Source organism: Bradysia coprophila, unplaced genomic scaffold, assembly GCF_014529535.1.
Source record: "Bradysia coprophila strain Holo2 unplaced genomic scaffold, BU_Bcop_v1 contig_324, whole genome shotgun sequence".
In the NCBI taxonomy this organism is placed as follows: Eukaryota; Metazoa; Arthropoda; class Insecta; order Diptera; family Sciaridae; genus Bradysia; species Bradysia coprophila.
In genome coordinates this window covers 1,283,645-1,296,623 of record NW_023503584.1, presented here as the reverse complement: position 1 = coordinate 1,296,623, position 12,979 = coordinate 1,283,645, and the positions used below count along the sequence as shown (strand labels likewise).

The window sequence follows — 12,979 nt, the reverse complement described above, 5'->3', positions numbered from 1 at the left end:
TTGAGTTTTCATTTTTGGATTAGAATCACAAATTAAAATGAAAAATCATCATCCATAATGAGTGTTATTAGTGTTTAGCAATCCACATATACGCGTGGTAGGGCCGTATAAACATGCTTATCCAGTTGTGTTTGTATGAGCTGAAAAACAGCTGAAGCAAATTTCGGCTGAAATTTGATTGGCCATTACTGTATTTGAAATTTGTTTATTAAAAACATTTATGCAACTCGAGATCATAGAGGTAAACTCGAGATCATAATGTTCGAAAACTGCGAACTTTAGATCCCTCTGTTGCATAATATGTTGTATGAATCACTGTGCGAAGTACTTGATCAAACTCATGATCATCTAGAGCCTAATAAAGTACTTCGCACTCGATGTTATAAATTCGAATTGGTGCACTGAATGGTGTGGTATTTTCGATGCATTTTCACACACAAAACCAACGCACTTCAAGCAAAACTGCTATTAATGACAGCTGCCAAATAGAGTACTTTTTGTATGAAATTTTATACCCACTCTTTTTACAGTGTAAAATTTTGTATGGAACACTGTCATGTTTCAGTACCCTATTTAGAGTACCACTTTTGCTTGAAGTGCGTTGACAAAACGATAAATTGAATATTTCGCAGGATATATGTGATATATGTGCATGAACCCTGAATTGAGCTGGCAAATATTTTCTATGGTTCATGCTAGAAACATTGCTGCTAAAGATGACATTTTTCATATCGTTAGACAACGCAAATGCTCTACAACAGAAAACGTTTAAAAAGAGGACGGATAAACTCAATAGTAGGTTACAGTGCACCCTGCGAAAATGATTCATTACATGGGGGAACAATTTTGAGATACGAGCAACTCACAAGTGTGTGTTTAAGCGCCAAGGTTTGAAAACTGTTATTTTGACAAGGGCAGAGTTTGCATATCCGAGCCGAAGGCGAGGTATGTAACTACCCGCGTCAAAATAACAGTTTTCAAACCGAGGCGCTTAAACACACACGCGTGAGTTGCGAGTTTCAAAATTGTTCCACCATGCAATGAATCATTGCAGCAGGGTGCACTGTATTCTATTTTATTGCTTGCCCATGCGAAAATTGATTCTTACATATCAATTTCTATAAATAGCAACAAAAGCTGATTTAAATACAACTATCTCCGTAGACAAAATCAACAAAACAAATAGAAATTTTTTCGGCACTATAAAACCAGTACACAGCCGAAATCGGCTCATACTTCTTCATAAAAATATCCCGAAAATATTGGTATTGGTACAGCAGTATTGGTACTGCTGTACCAATACCAATATTTTCCGCACCGAAAGTGATCGAAGTGATCACACCATAGCAGGTGCCATATTGTCATTGAAGTGTTATTCCGTTCCATGATAATACATTCTAAGCAATGATTTTGTTGTTTTTGTTATTTAGACGAAAAATTTTGCAGTGAAGTGAAATGAATTGTATCTAAAATTAATCAATGTGTGAAGTGTTTTCGAATTGAAGTGAAAAATACGCAACTAAAAGTGCTCGCCATGTTTGTTCATAACAAACATTGAAATTATTGCTAGAACAAATATGGCTGACGCTTTCAGTTTTGTGATTTTTCTTTTTAAGAATTGAAATTCTTTTGCCACACTGAACTCTCGCCACTGCAAAATAATTGTCCAAAGGCACAAAACATCAATAATTATTCCCGTTTTCATGTTAGAGAGCATAAAATATTTCAGATGACGCATTCACCTTCATATGGCTGCACCCCACGAAAACTGATTTTACATGAATGACTCGAGCACCCCGCGAAAATAGAGATTTCCTGACGAAAGTGTCACGCAAATATCCCTCATGTAATCGACCATTTTCGCAGGGGCCAAATTGATATGTAAGAATCAATTTTCGCATGGGGAAAGCAATAATAGTAGGTTACAGTGCACCCTGCGAAAATGATTCATTACATGGTTGAACAATTTTGAGATACGAGCAACTCATAAGTGTGTGTTTAAGCGCCAAGGTTTGAAAACTGTTATTTTGACAAGGGTAGAGTTTGCATATCCGAGCCGAAGGCGAGGTATGTAACTACCCGCGTCAAAATAACAGTTTTCAAACCGAGGCGCTTAAACACACACGCGTGAGTTGCAAGTTTCAAAATTGTTCCACCATGTAATGAATCATTGCAGCAGGATGCACTGTATTCTATTTTATTGCTTGCCCATGCGAAAATTGATTCTTACATATCAATTTCTATAAATAGCAACAAAAGCTGATTTAAATACAACTATCTCCGTAGACAAAATCAACAAAACAAATAGAAATTTTTTCGGCACTATAAAACCAGTATGGTTGGATTTTTTTATCGGCGAATAAACAAAACAAAACACTATAAAACCAGTACACAGCCGAAATCGGCTCATACTTCTTCATGAAATATCCCGAAAATATTGGTATTGGTACAGCAGTACCAACCGTACCGAAAGTGATCGAAGTTATCACACTATAGCATGTGCCATGTTGTCATTGAATTGTTATTCCGTACCGTGATAATACATTCTAAGCAATGATTTTGTTGTTTTTGTTATTTAGACGAAAAATTTTGCAGTGAAGTGAAATGAATTGTGTCTAAAATTAATCAATGTGTGAAGTGTTTTCGAATTTAAGTGAAAAATACGCAACTAAAAGTGCTCGCTATGTGTGTTCATAACAAACATTGAAATTATTGCTAGAACAAATATGGCTGACGCTTTCAGTTTTGTGATTTTTCTTTTTAAGAATTGAAATTCTTTTGCCACACTGAACTCTCGCCACTGCAAAATAATTGTCCAAAAACACAAAACATCAATAATTATTCTCGTTTTCATGTCAAAAAGCATAAAATATTTCAGATGACGCATTCACTTTCATATGGCTGCACCCCACGAAAACTGATTTTACATGAATGACATGATAGATTCCCTGACGAAAGTGTCACGCAAATATCCCTAAGGGAATCGACCATTTTCGTGGGGCCCAAATTGATATGTATGAATCAATTTTCGCATGTGGCAAGCAATAATAGCTATTTTGCTAACAATTTAGTAAATGAGGTTGTTTTTCGCACTATTATTATTTATTATTCATTTTCAGTCGTCTTAATACAAGCGGACTATTATAGTGTAAAATATAAAATTGTAAGAAGCGTAACGTATCAAACATTTAGAGCGTTTAGAGTTAAGTTTAAGGAATCACAAATGATCGTCGATAGAGTACGTTTACCTAACAAATAAATTAATTAAATTAATAGAATAGAACAGAATAGAGTTGAATATCACAGATCGTCACATAAAAGTAATTGCAAGTGTCAGTCAGCATATCACATTCGTAAGAAATTAGTCAGGTTGGAGTCTGGTAGTCGATACAAGGCATTGCGGAAGAGGTTGTGTGGCAATGTGGGATCGATAATGTTCGAAACGGCGTTGAACATACGACAGGCGTTGTTGAATGGGGAGTTGAACGATCGACTCGTCCTACGCGCTCTAATGAATATCATACCATTGTGTCTCGTTAAAATACATATACATCGTGTGCTTAGAATGTTGCTAACGTGTTAACAACAAGATTTTATCTACTGTTAGTGAAAATATTCATAATTTTCATGCAAAACCACTTCAAATGCGAGCACAAATAGGGTATTTCTTCCAGTTACGAGCCCCCGCTTAGTTACGAGCACTCTATTGTGTTTTTTTTTGTTCGTTCAAAATTTTTCGAACAAACAAAAGAAAAGAGAATAGAGTGCTCGTAACTAAGCGAGGGCTCGTAGTGGATACAAAAATTTGTTCGCGAAAATTTTCGTGTGTAAATCGACTGAATTTGCTAACTAGATTGATGCTGAAGACTGAATATTAACAAACTTATAGTGACATCTCAAATGTCATCTCGCATTTTTTTCCCAAAGCCGCAATGGTTCTATTATAATCTTGTTTACATATTTTACCTAAGCAAATCCAAAGCTGGACCTTCGAGCAAAAGCTATCGCACAAAGTCGTCTACGATTTCAAATCGAAAAAATATGTCGGCGTCTTCGACAATCGAAAACTGGACTGTTGGGGAGTAGAAACGAGAAAAATTGGAAAAGGAAAAATCAAGGTGAGGACCCTGTCGGCTGTGGTTTTCAATCGGTGACCATGCTAAATTCAAACGAATCGAAGTCACTAAAGATGTGTCAAAATTGTCGGCATTCTTTGTTGTGGAAGGAGACCCGTTTCCCGGCGTTATGAAGATTGGTAAGTTATTTGTTAAGGAAAGTTGTTCTTCCGTTGAAGGTGAAGGCGGTGTGCTAATTATCCGCTGTCCGATTTTTCACCAATATTAGTTTGTCTTTCGATGAATCGCACGATTCATCGGAACGATTCTTCCAAACTAGTTTAGACCACCGGACCAGTTCCAATTTGAACGCACTTCCCTAATTTATGTGTTTTCGTGATTTCCGGTTATTTCACAGATTTTTTAGAATGGTTTCCCCAGTTCAATTTATATCGCTTTGTCCTTAAACTTCATCAGAGCGTTTTCCCTTCCCCTGCTTCAATAAGCGCTCTATTCTCTTTTTGCAACCGTAAAACGTTTCGGTTCAGTGGAGATACATTGCCACGCGCACCTAAATTGAAGAAAAAAAATTGACTCCCCTGACCTTACGTTTCAAATGGCCCGGTTAATCTATTTACAGAGTCGGATAAACGGATCTACATGCGGCCACTAAATTTTGAAGAGAATAGAGTCGACCGACCACTAACCATTGCCAATGTGAGCACAGACTACATCGCGATTTATGGCGGCAATGCTAAAGGTGATGGCGCCTGATTTGTTATGTACAACACCGTCCACTACGGTCGTCGATGTACAACAGTATGGACCATTGGCGAACAATTCCTATTGATGGCTGACGGTCAACGATTGTTGTGATAGTTTATATTTTTAGAAATATTGGTGATTATCGAACTAATTGTTCAAACGTCGTAAATAAATACATTTGACGCTTGACATTTGAAAGAGAGTTCCCTTTCATCGAAAAAAATCTTTTTCTCTTATCTAGAGCACTAAATGTGGAGTAAAAAGTTTAAGTGGCACGATTCGATTTTATTTTTTACACTTCTGTCTCCACTGTGTTTATAGGACAGTGCAAGTAATGAATGTATGGACCACCAGTTACTGCCTCAACACAAAATGTTATTAAAAAAAAAAAATATTTTTCTGGCTGTCGAGCCAACCACGGCAGCAGCAAGTAGACAGATCACCAATAAAATTAAATTTAAGGCGAATACCAAAACGTTAGCATTGTTCAAGACCTACGAACAAATAAGAATTGACGATTAAGTTGATTGTTGTCTAGTGACCAAAAAATATCGCTTCTAACTTACACGATCCCTAGTTGGAGTTACGAGCGTAAGGGTAAATTCACAAACGTTTACTATCAAACAAACCTCAGGCTGCGGTGTTGTGCCGTCATCTATAATGTGGCGAAACGGCGGGAGCCTGGTTTTCTTTACGAGAGGCTTTGTGTCGGTAGCTCGGTGCGCAGTCGGAATTACGTGCTACCCAGACATTCTTCGGTTCAGTACAACCGCTCTTTTTTCGTTCGGTCAGTGGCCGATTATAACTCTATTCCGGTCCATATTAGGGGGCTACCATCGGTGGCGAAGTTTAATGACGCTAGTATGGCATATTTTACGTCGTTGTAGATTTCGATTGGGTGTTGCTTGGGCGTGCTGCCACCCACGTGATCTGAGTCTTTACGTTTCCTTTTTACTGTTTTATTTCTAGGATTTTGCAAGCGAGTTGGTGTGACTATCCGGTGCGTGTTAATGTGAGTCAATTTAGTTTTTATTTAATTTTTGTTCTTTTTTTTGTTTATTTTCTTCTACTGTAACCAAACTCTAACGTCTACTTTCCGTCTATATAGTTCGTTTTTGACACGACTTTTTCTCTTTTTATATATGTCGTTTAATTAATTTGTAAATTTGCTATTTTTTGTTTTTCGCGCAGAACATTTGTATAAGGATCCTCCTTTTTGTTCTTAATTATTGAATAAATTGAATTGAATTGAAACTAGTAGGTCGACGCTGGATGGTGTACCAAAATTCGACATTAATATTATGCTGTACACTAAACATATACCCACTCCGCCTAAGTGCAAAGTCCATGGCCACTTGCTCTCATAAGGCTGCAAGAAATGTGAATAATTTTGATGAGAATAAGAATAATTTCAAATTTCCTTGTTATATAACGCACCACTCACCGGTGTTAGTTGCCATAACACACGTTTTAAGCTAAGAGTTAGTTGGTTAAATGTTAGTCCTTACTACGGTGGGACTGAAAAAAGTTTCGAAACATTCGTAAACATTAAGTTTCCTTAGAAATTTAACGGTAGCAAAATCTGCCGACGTTTTTATATAATTTTGAAAATAGTAAACAATCTACACCGTTCTGTGGTAAATGTTTCGTGGGAGTAATGTTTTGAGGTGAAAGCTGAAGTAATTTTCCGATGGGTGAGGAAACCCAACGAACCTTTCAAAAAACATTTTTTCAGTCCCGCACCTTATTATTGGTGGAAATAAATTGAACTTACTCTTCTTCCAGTGACCACATGCCCTTCGAGACCTGGTCTAAACCTATTAAAGACAAATTACCGACAAAAATTTGAAAATACTGGCACAAATTGAATTGGTAAATAAATACAACAATGAACGTATGCGAATGTTGTTGATTGTTGTCATAATTTAATCAGGGCTATGTTATGAATTTCGTTGACAATAAAATTAGGGACCACAGCAATATAAGTAGTTAAGCAAAGCTACCTAAAGCTGTCGGAAAGCATGTTGTATTCCATATCTATCGATATATCGATGAACGGACGGTCGAACATTAAAAGTGTACACAATAAGATATTTTTTAAAAGAAAAAAGACCTACAAATTGTCGATCATCCGATTTCTATTGGTTCCAATATTTTTTAAGTAAATGTTTATAAATTTGCGTGTAACATTAATTACTAGCGATATATAGTCACAGTTTCCATTGAAACTGTTCAAAGTCGGTAGAATCTTAACATTTACAATTCAATTTGAAATACACGTATCGAACGAATAAAGGCTAGTATTTACTTACGATGTCTTTAATAGTAGATTACAGCAGAGCCTATGTAAATGAGTAATACATGTATGCGATGTTTGCGGCGTTTAATGTGTAGGCATCCTGTACGTTGTATTTACATTGTCTGCGATGAGAATGTAAACGAAACTTACATGTTAGGTTTTTCGATGATTTACATGCTATGCGCTGGTCGGAAATTTTTCGATGATTTTGTTTATGTTTTCACTTCACACAAACCACGATATAAATTAGAATCTACACAGGCAGAACTATTTTTTGGTACACCTGCCATCGATAACATTAAGAAAACACTAAAATCACACTGAATTTATAGTTTAAAACAACAAAATCAAAAATTTTGCAACTGAAACTGAAAATGACAACAACAAAGAAGTCAATTAAATATAGCCGAAATGGCGTGCACAACCGATGCCTACTAAATAAAAATGAAATTTTAGTTCAAAATGGTTAGAAGTGGAAAGGTTCCAAAATGCTGTTTTATGCTAAATTGTTTCGTAGTTTTCATCTTAGACAATGTAAATACAACGCGCTGGATGCCTACACATTAAATAACAGTACAGAAGAGCCTATGTGAATGAGTAATACATGTGTGCGAAATTAGGCGGTTCGCCTTCGGCTCACACGCCGCAAACATCGCACACATGTATTACTCATTTACATAGGCTCTGCTGTAATCTACTAATCATGGTCAGCATAAAGACATCTCATACCATTTACGGCGACGTCGCGACGTCATGCGTAAAGATATAGTTAATTCGAAGGGGAAACGACACAAGCAAATATTTCCATCTCCTTCTGTTTCTCCCAAAAGGAAATAGTAGTTAAATAAACTTAAAATTCGAGCTTTTTCGTATTTTTTTTACAAGAAGGTAAGATCAAAATGAAGATAAATATTTAGCTATTTCCGCCAATAGCAAATAGCACCACCTGTTCCTGTGCCAAGTATATACCAGCCTTGTTTCTCCATCCAAGTTATTTATATACAATACAGTAACAGCATAATTGGTGACCATTGATTGTCTTGAACGAAATAATTAACATCTATAGGTTGATCGAGCTGATCTTTAGTGCTTATATACGTCAATATTTGATGTTTTTTGATAGAATTTATCTATTCTTTAATATATTTTAGTTAAAATGAGGGAGTTTCGAGACCTTACATGAACATTTTTTAGAGTATCTGTTTAGAGTATCTCACTTCGTTCGGGCTACAACTCGCTAAATTGCCTAAAATCAAACGTCCAAAACAGATACACAAATAACTATTGTATACTTACTAAGAGGACCGAAAGTAAAGCAAATGTCAATTCAAGCGGCGAGAGCGAAAGTGCCAAAAATCAATCGTCTAAAGCAGGTACATATGTGAGTTTTCATGCAAAGGGCCGAGAACTCGAGAAAAAAAATCAAAAATTGCCCTCATTTTCGGCCCCGACACATGAAAAATCATTTTTCTGTATGCGTGAGAGTGTATTGGTGAGCTATGATATGAATCAGTCGGTAGGGAAAGGAAACGGTCGAGAAGGAAAGTAACGGTTGGGAAGGAATGCACCAACACACTCTCACTATTACAGAATAGTTATTTACGTATCGATTGAGTAGGCCGAAAGAGGTACGTATTAAGTTTTGTATGCTTGCTAAGAGGACCGAAAGTAAAGAAATGAATTGACAGCTTTACTTTCGGTCCTCTTAGCAAGCATACAAAAATATCTTTCAAAATACCGCAATACACACTCGATCACACATCTTCTGTGTATTGGGGTATGTTGAAATATACTTCATCGAAAATCTCAAGGTAAATATAGTGAGCAGGTAATGCCATTCAGACGCGCGGCCTAGCACATAAGTTCGATGCCAATGACATCTTTTTTTAAAATGGTTGACTACGATTTACTTGTATTTCACAAAAATATTTTCGCTGGTCGAGATGGTCCGACTTTCTATTCCATTTTTTGATTTCAACGAAGGTATGAGATGGCGTTTGTATCGAACTTTCGTGCCACTGCACATCTGATTCGGTTATATATGGCATTACCTCCTCAATATATTTACCTTGAAAAAACTCAAGAAAAAGAAATCGAGAAATGTGTAAAAACTGAACAAGGTCCAGAAAATATTAAAATGGAACTCATTCCCTCGACTGACAGCTCAAATGTCATCTGTGTTTTGTAAACGCGTGCTGGACATGCTGGATTCTCGCATATAACACTGGCTCTTTAATACCTGCATACCATGGCTAAATTCCTCACATTTTACTCGATTGGTTCCATGAGTGGCGACAATGCTTATCTCGGCCTATCACCGGATTCGGTCAAAGGAAGAGTCATAAGTACACTCGATCAAAACATTGTGTTTCGCATAGAGGTACCCACTGAACGAATAAACATAACCTATGCCGGACAGTGTCAGTATTGTAATCTTGTTTACATAAATTCCAGCTGAGCAATCAGAAGCAAATCCAAAGCTGGACCTCCGAGCAAAAGCTATCGCATAAAGTCGTCTACGATTTCAAATCGGAGAAATATGTCGGCGTCTTCGACAATCGAAAGCTGGGCTGTTGGGGAGAAGAAACGAGAAAAATTGAAAAAGGAAAAATCAAGGTGAGGACCCTGTCGGCTGTGGTTTTGTTAGACCAGTTGGAATAAAATCGGTTCTCTTTCAGTTGCCACGACAATTACAAGAAATCATTTCGTTCGACGACAGACACACGATCTTAGTGTACGAAGATGGAACGTGCGAATCGCTCGAAAATCGTGTGAACGGTCGTCCATTTTATTGCAACCACATCTTAAACGCAGAAACACATCAAATCAGCCGAATCGAATGTTTCAATACACGGGACAATCGTGTGATGCTGACCTATTTCGTAGGGAACAAAAACGGCGGTGGCATAGTGGAGTTGGTGTATTTCCTGTTGAATGATGACGATCTGACGCCAGTCAGATCAATCGGTGACCATGCCAAAGTCAAACGAATCGAAGTCACTAAAGATGTGTCCAAATTGTCGGCATTCTTTGTTGTGGAGGGAGACCCGTTTCCCAGCGTTATGAAGATCGGTAAGCTATTTGTGAAGGAAAGTTGTTCTTCCGTTGAAGGTGTCGGTGAGGTGCTTATTATGGTCCACAACTGGTGACCGATTTATCACCAAAATTAGTCTCAATCTTTCGATGAATCAGTTGCACGATTCGATCACACCGCACCTAAACTGAAGACACAATAAAATCGACTCCATTGACCTTGCGTTTCAAATGGTCCGTTTCATCTATTCACAGAGTCGGATAAACGGATCTACATGCGGCCACTAAATTTTGAAGAGAACACACCATCCGATTTCGGTGCACATAGTGCCACATTCAACTGTCTCAGAGTCGACCGACCACTAACCATTGTCAATGTGAGCACAGACTGCATCGCGATTTACGGCGGCAATGTGAAAGAGGATGGCGCCTTACTGGTTCTGTACAACACCGTCCACTTTACGGTCGTGGATGTGCAACAGTTCAAAGTTCACTTGAATAACTGCCGTTTGTGGGCCATCGGCAAACAGTACATATTGATGGCTGACGGTCAACGATTGTTGTGCGCACGGTTCCGCATATCGCAGGGCAAACTGTCCGAAGCAATCGGATCGAAACGATCGATTGAATGGGATCGACAGGTGAACAAAGAGTGCGTCAACGAGGAGCATTATTTGGAAGAGATGACATCATTTGTCAAAGTAGGAACGCCATTTGAGGTACCACCACATCCTAAACAATATAAAGAGATCTACAGTGCAGGCAATCAAGCCGAAGTATTCGACTATTTCGAAGATTTCCTGTCACGGATGTATCGGTACGACACTGCGCTTGATTTTATTCAAGGGGGCTCTGCAGATGATGTAAAGGTACGGAGCGTTGTCCATCCGAAAGATGATCTGTATTCCACCGAGCTAACTCGAATTTTGTCGGATCTGTTGGAGGACAAAGGTTCGAGTGAAACAGAAATCACGGAGCATGTGATACCCATTCTCATCAAAGCGAAGCAGCCAAGCGAATTGGTTAAATGCTTACGCAAATACACAAATGTATCCGAACGGATGTTGGCCAAATGCTTGAAATACTTCCTCAGCATGCCCGACTCGGACGAAAAACTGGCGTACATCAATCAGGTGTTCGCATGTTCATTCGACGCCGAATTGATCAAGGAACATCTCCGTACGGAGTTGAATTTGGACGGCGCTATCTACCTGTTGGACATCATCCATCGGGATCTTGTCGACGATGAATTGTCACTGGAAGAGGCACCGCAGTACGAACACAATTTCGACAGTGACGTGGCGCTGATAAATTGGTTCGTTGTTATATTGGAGGCACACTACCAACAGTTTCTGTTGTCTCGCGACTCGACGCTAAACGATTTTATTTTGAAATGGAAAGAGTTGATCGAGTCATTTGTTAGGGACATTCGTGATTTGAAGCCGTTAACGGCCAAATTGGTGAATATAGTGAGTGGGAAACTGAAACAGAACGACAACACGAGCTCGAAATGGTACTCGGTGGAGAAGGTTAAATTGTACTGAGCAATGTCGAGCTGGGATTGTTGAAATGTCGTAAATAAATGTGAAAAGACCGTTCAGCGCATTGTTTCATTCGGAGGATATTGTGGACTCACCGTTTCCTATGACTTTTCTTGCTCTTTTTTCTCATTCATCAAAAAAATCTAATGTTACACACTACGACTGCATCCACCATCGGACTGAATTTATATTTTTGCAAATTAAACTTGAGAATTATAACAACAGTGTCGTCGGTCCCGTTCCTCTACAGATTCGTTCGGTTCCAACGCTGCCACTATGTTGACTTGGTCTTGCTCTCATTGTATTTTTTGTGCCAATCGAGATTCATCTTTTCCACCGATTCGCCCTGCTCAGCTGCCTTTTTGCCGCTGTACACCGCATAGATGCATCCCATTATCGTCAACAGAATCATTATATTGGCACCTTTAATGCGGACTTGGTTGCGGGTTCTTTCCATTGTTTGTTGGCTAAAAGAATGGATTTGTTGATATAACTCCCCAAAATGACATCTGCATTCCAAGTCAATGATTGAAAATGACTCACTTCACATACTCGGGCACATCATCAATTGTCTTGTATCTACCTGTCCAAACAAGGAATCTTCTCTCTAAATTATCTGGTTTGTGCGTAGCTCGATCACCCATTGCCGGATCACCACTAACTGGCTTAGGTTTCGGTGCTCCTGGCTGCGAGGGCACTGGTGTGGAGGACATTGAGCGAGTCCATAATAACGGTGACTTGTACGCTGAACTGATACGCAGTACGTTCCTTACGTTCCGGACGAGAGACATCACAGCTACAGTCGACTAATCGTTACGTGCAACTGAAATTAAAATATTAAACGAAATGAGGACTCGAAATGTAAAACACTGCAACAGGCTGTGGGTCCTGAAACGGAATAACATTCATCTCACCTTTGGTATTGAAAATTGTATAATGTTTGGATCCGTGACGTTCGCTTTTGTTTGGTTATGTTTTGACAGTTTTGACATTTCATTTATTTGGACTTTCATTTCAACCAGTGCAATGTAGATGGCGTTATAATTCAATAGGGTAGATCCACAGAGATTTTTGAAAATATTAATTTTTCGATATTTCATTTAACAGTAAAATCGCATGGGTGAGGTTTTTTTTATGAAGGATTCTTTTGAAACCCTTGGTGACGGGCCCCAAAACCAGCCTCAGATATTTTTGAACTTCCATACCTGGCTGGTGGTAAATGACCAAAAGTCGAAAAATGTGGTTTTGCAGTCCGGATTTCATTTCCGAAAGCTGGTGATAACACA

The 12,979-nt window shown here is 38.5% G+C and overlaps 2 protein-coding genes and 1 long non-coding RNA gene across 4 annotated transcripts; 1 reads left to right on the top strand and 2 right to left on the bottom strand.

The window, feature by feature from the left end:
* Nucleotides 1–5,093: 5,093 nt before the first annotated feature.
* On the bottom strand, nt 5,094–5,448 carry LOC119079360. The gene is made up of 2 exons (XR_005088157.1): nt 5,387–5,448; nt 5,094–5,314 (listed from the first exon to the last, which is right to left on the bottom strand). It is a non-coding gene; the product is annotated as an uncharacterized LOC119079360 (long non-coding RNA).
* A 3,840-nt stretch (nt 5,449–9,288) lies between these two features.
* On the top strand, nt 9,289–11,752 carry LOC119079357. Its single transcript, XM_037187202.1, has 4 exons — nt 9,289–9,499; nt 9,574–9,735; nt 9,798–10,191; nt 10,408–11,752. Exons 1-4 carry the CDS (start codon nt 9,368–9,370, stop codon nt 11,694–11,696), a joined length of 1,977 nt encoding a protein of 658 aa, XP_037043097.1. The 5' UTR covers nt 9,289–9,367; the 3' UTR covers nt 11,697–11,752.
* A 96-nt stretch (nt 11,753–11,848) lies between these two features.
* On the bottom strand, nt 11,849–12,683 carry LOC119079359 (UPF0389 protein CG9231). 2 transcript variants are annotated; one of them, XM_037187206.1, is made up of 3 exons: nt 12,608–12,683; nt 12,237–12,516; nt 11,849–12,160 (listed from the first exon to the last, which is right to left on the bottom strand). In XM_037187206.1, exons 2-3 carry the CDS (start codon nt 12,482–12,484, stop codon nt 11,968–11,970), a joined length of 441 nt encoding a protein of 146 aa, XP_037043101.1. In that variant the 5' UTR covers nt 12,485–12,516; nt 12,608–12,683; the 3' UTR covers nt 11,849–11,967. The 2 variants fall into 2 exon arrangements, with proteins under 2 accessions (XP_037043101.1, XP_037043102.1); XM_037187207.1 differs by lacking the exon at nt 12,608–12,683 and having other exon boundaries at nt 12,237–12,601.
* Nucleotides 12,684–12,979: the final 296 nt, after the last annotated feature.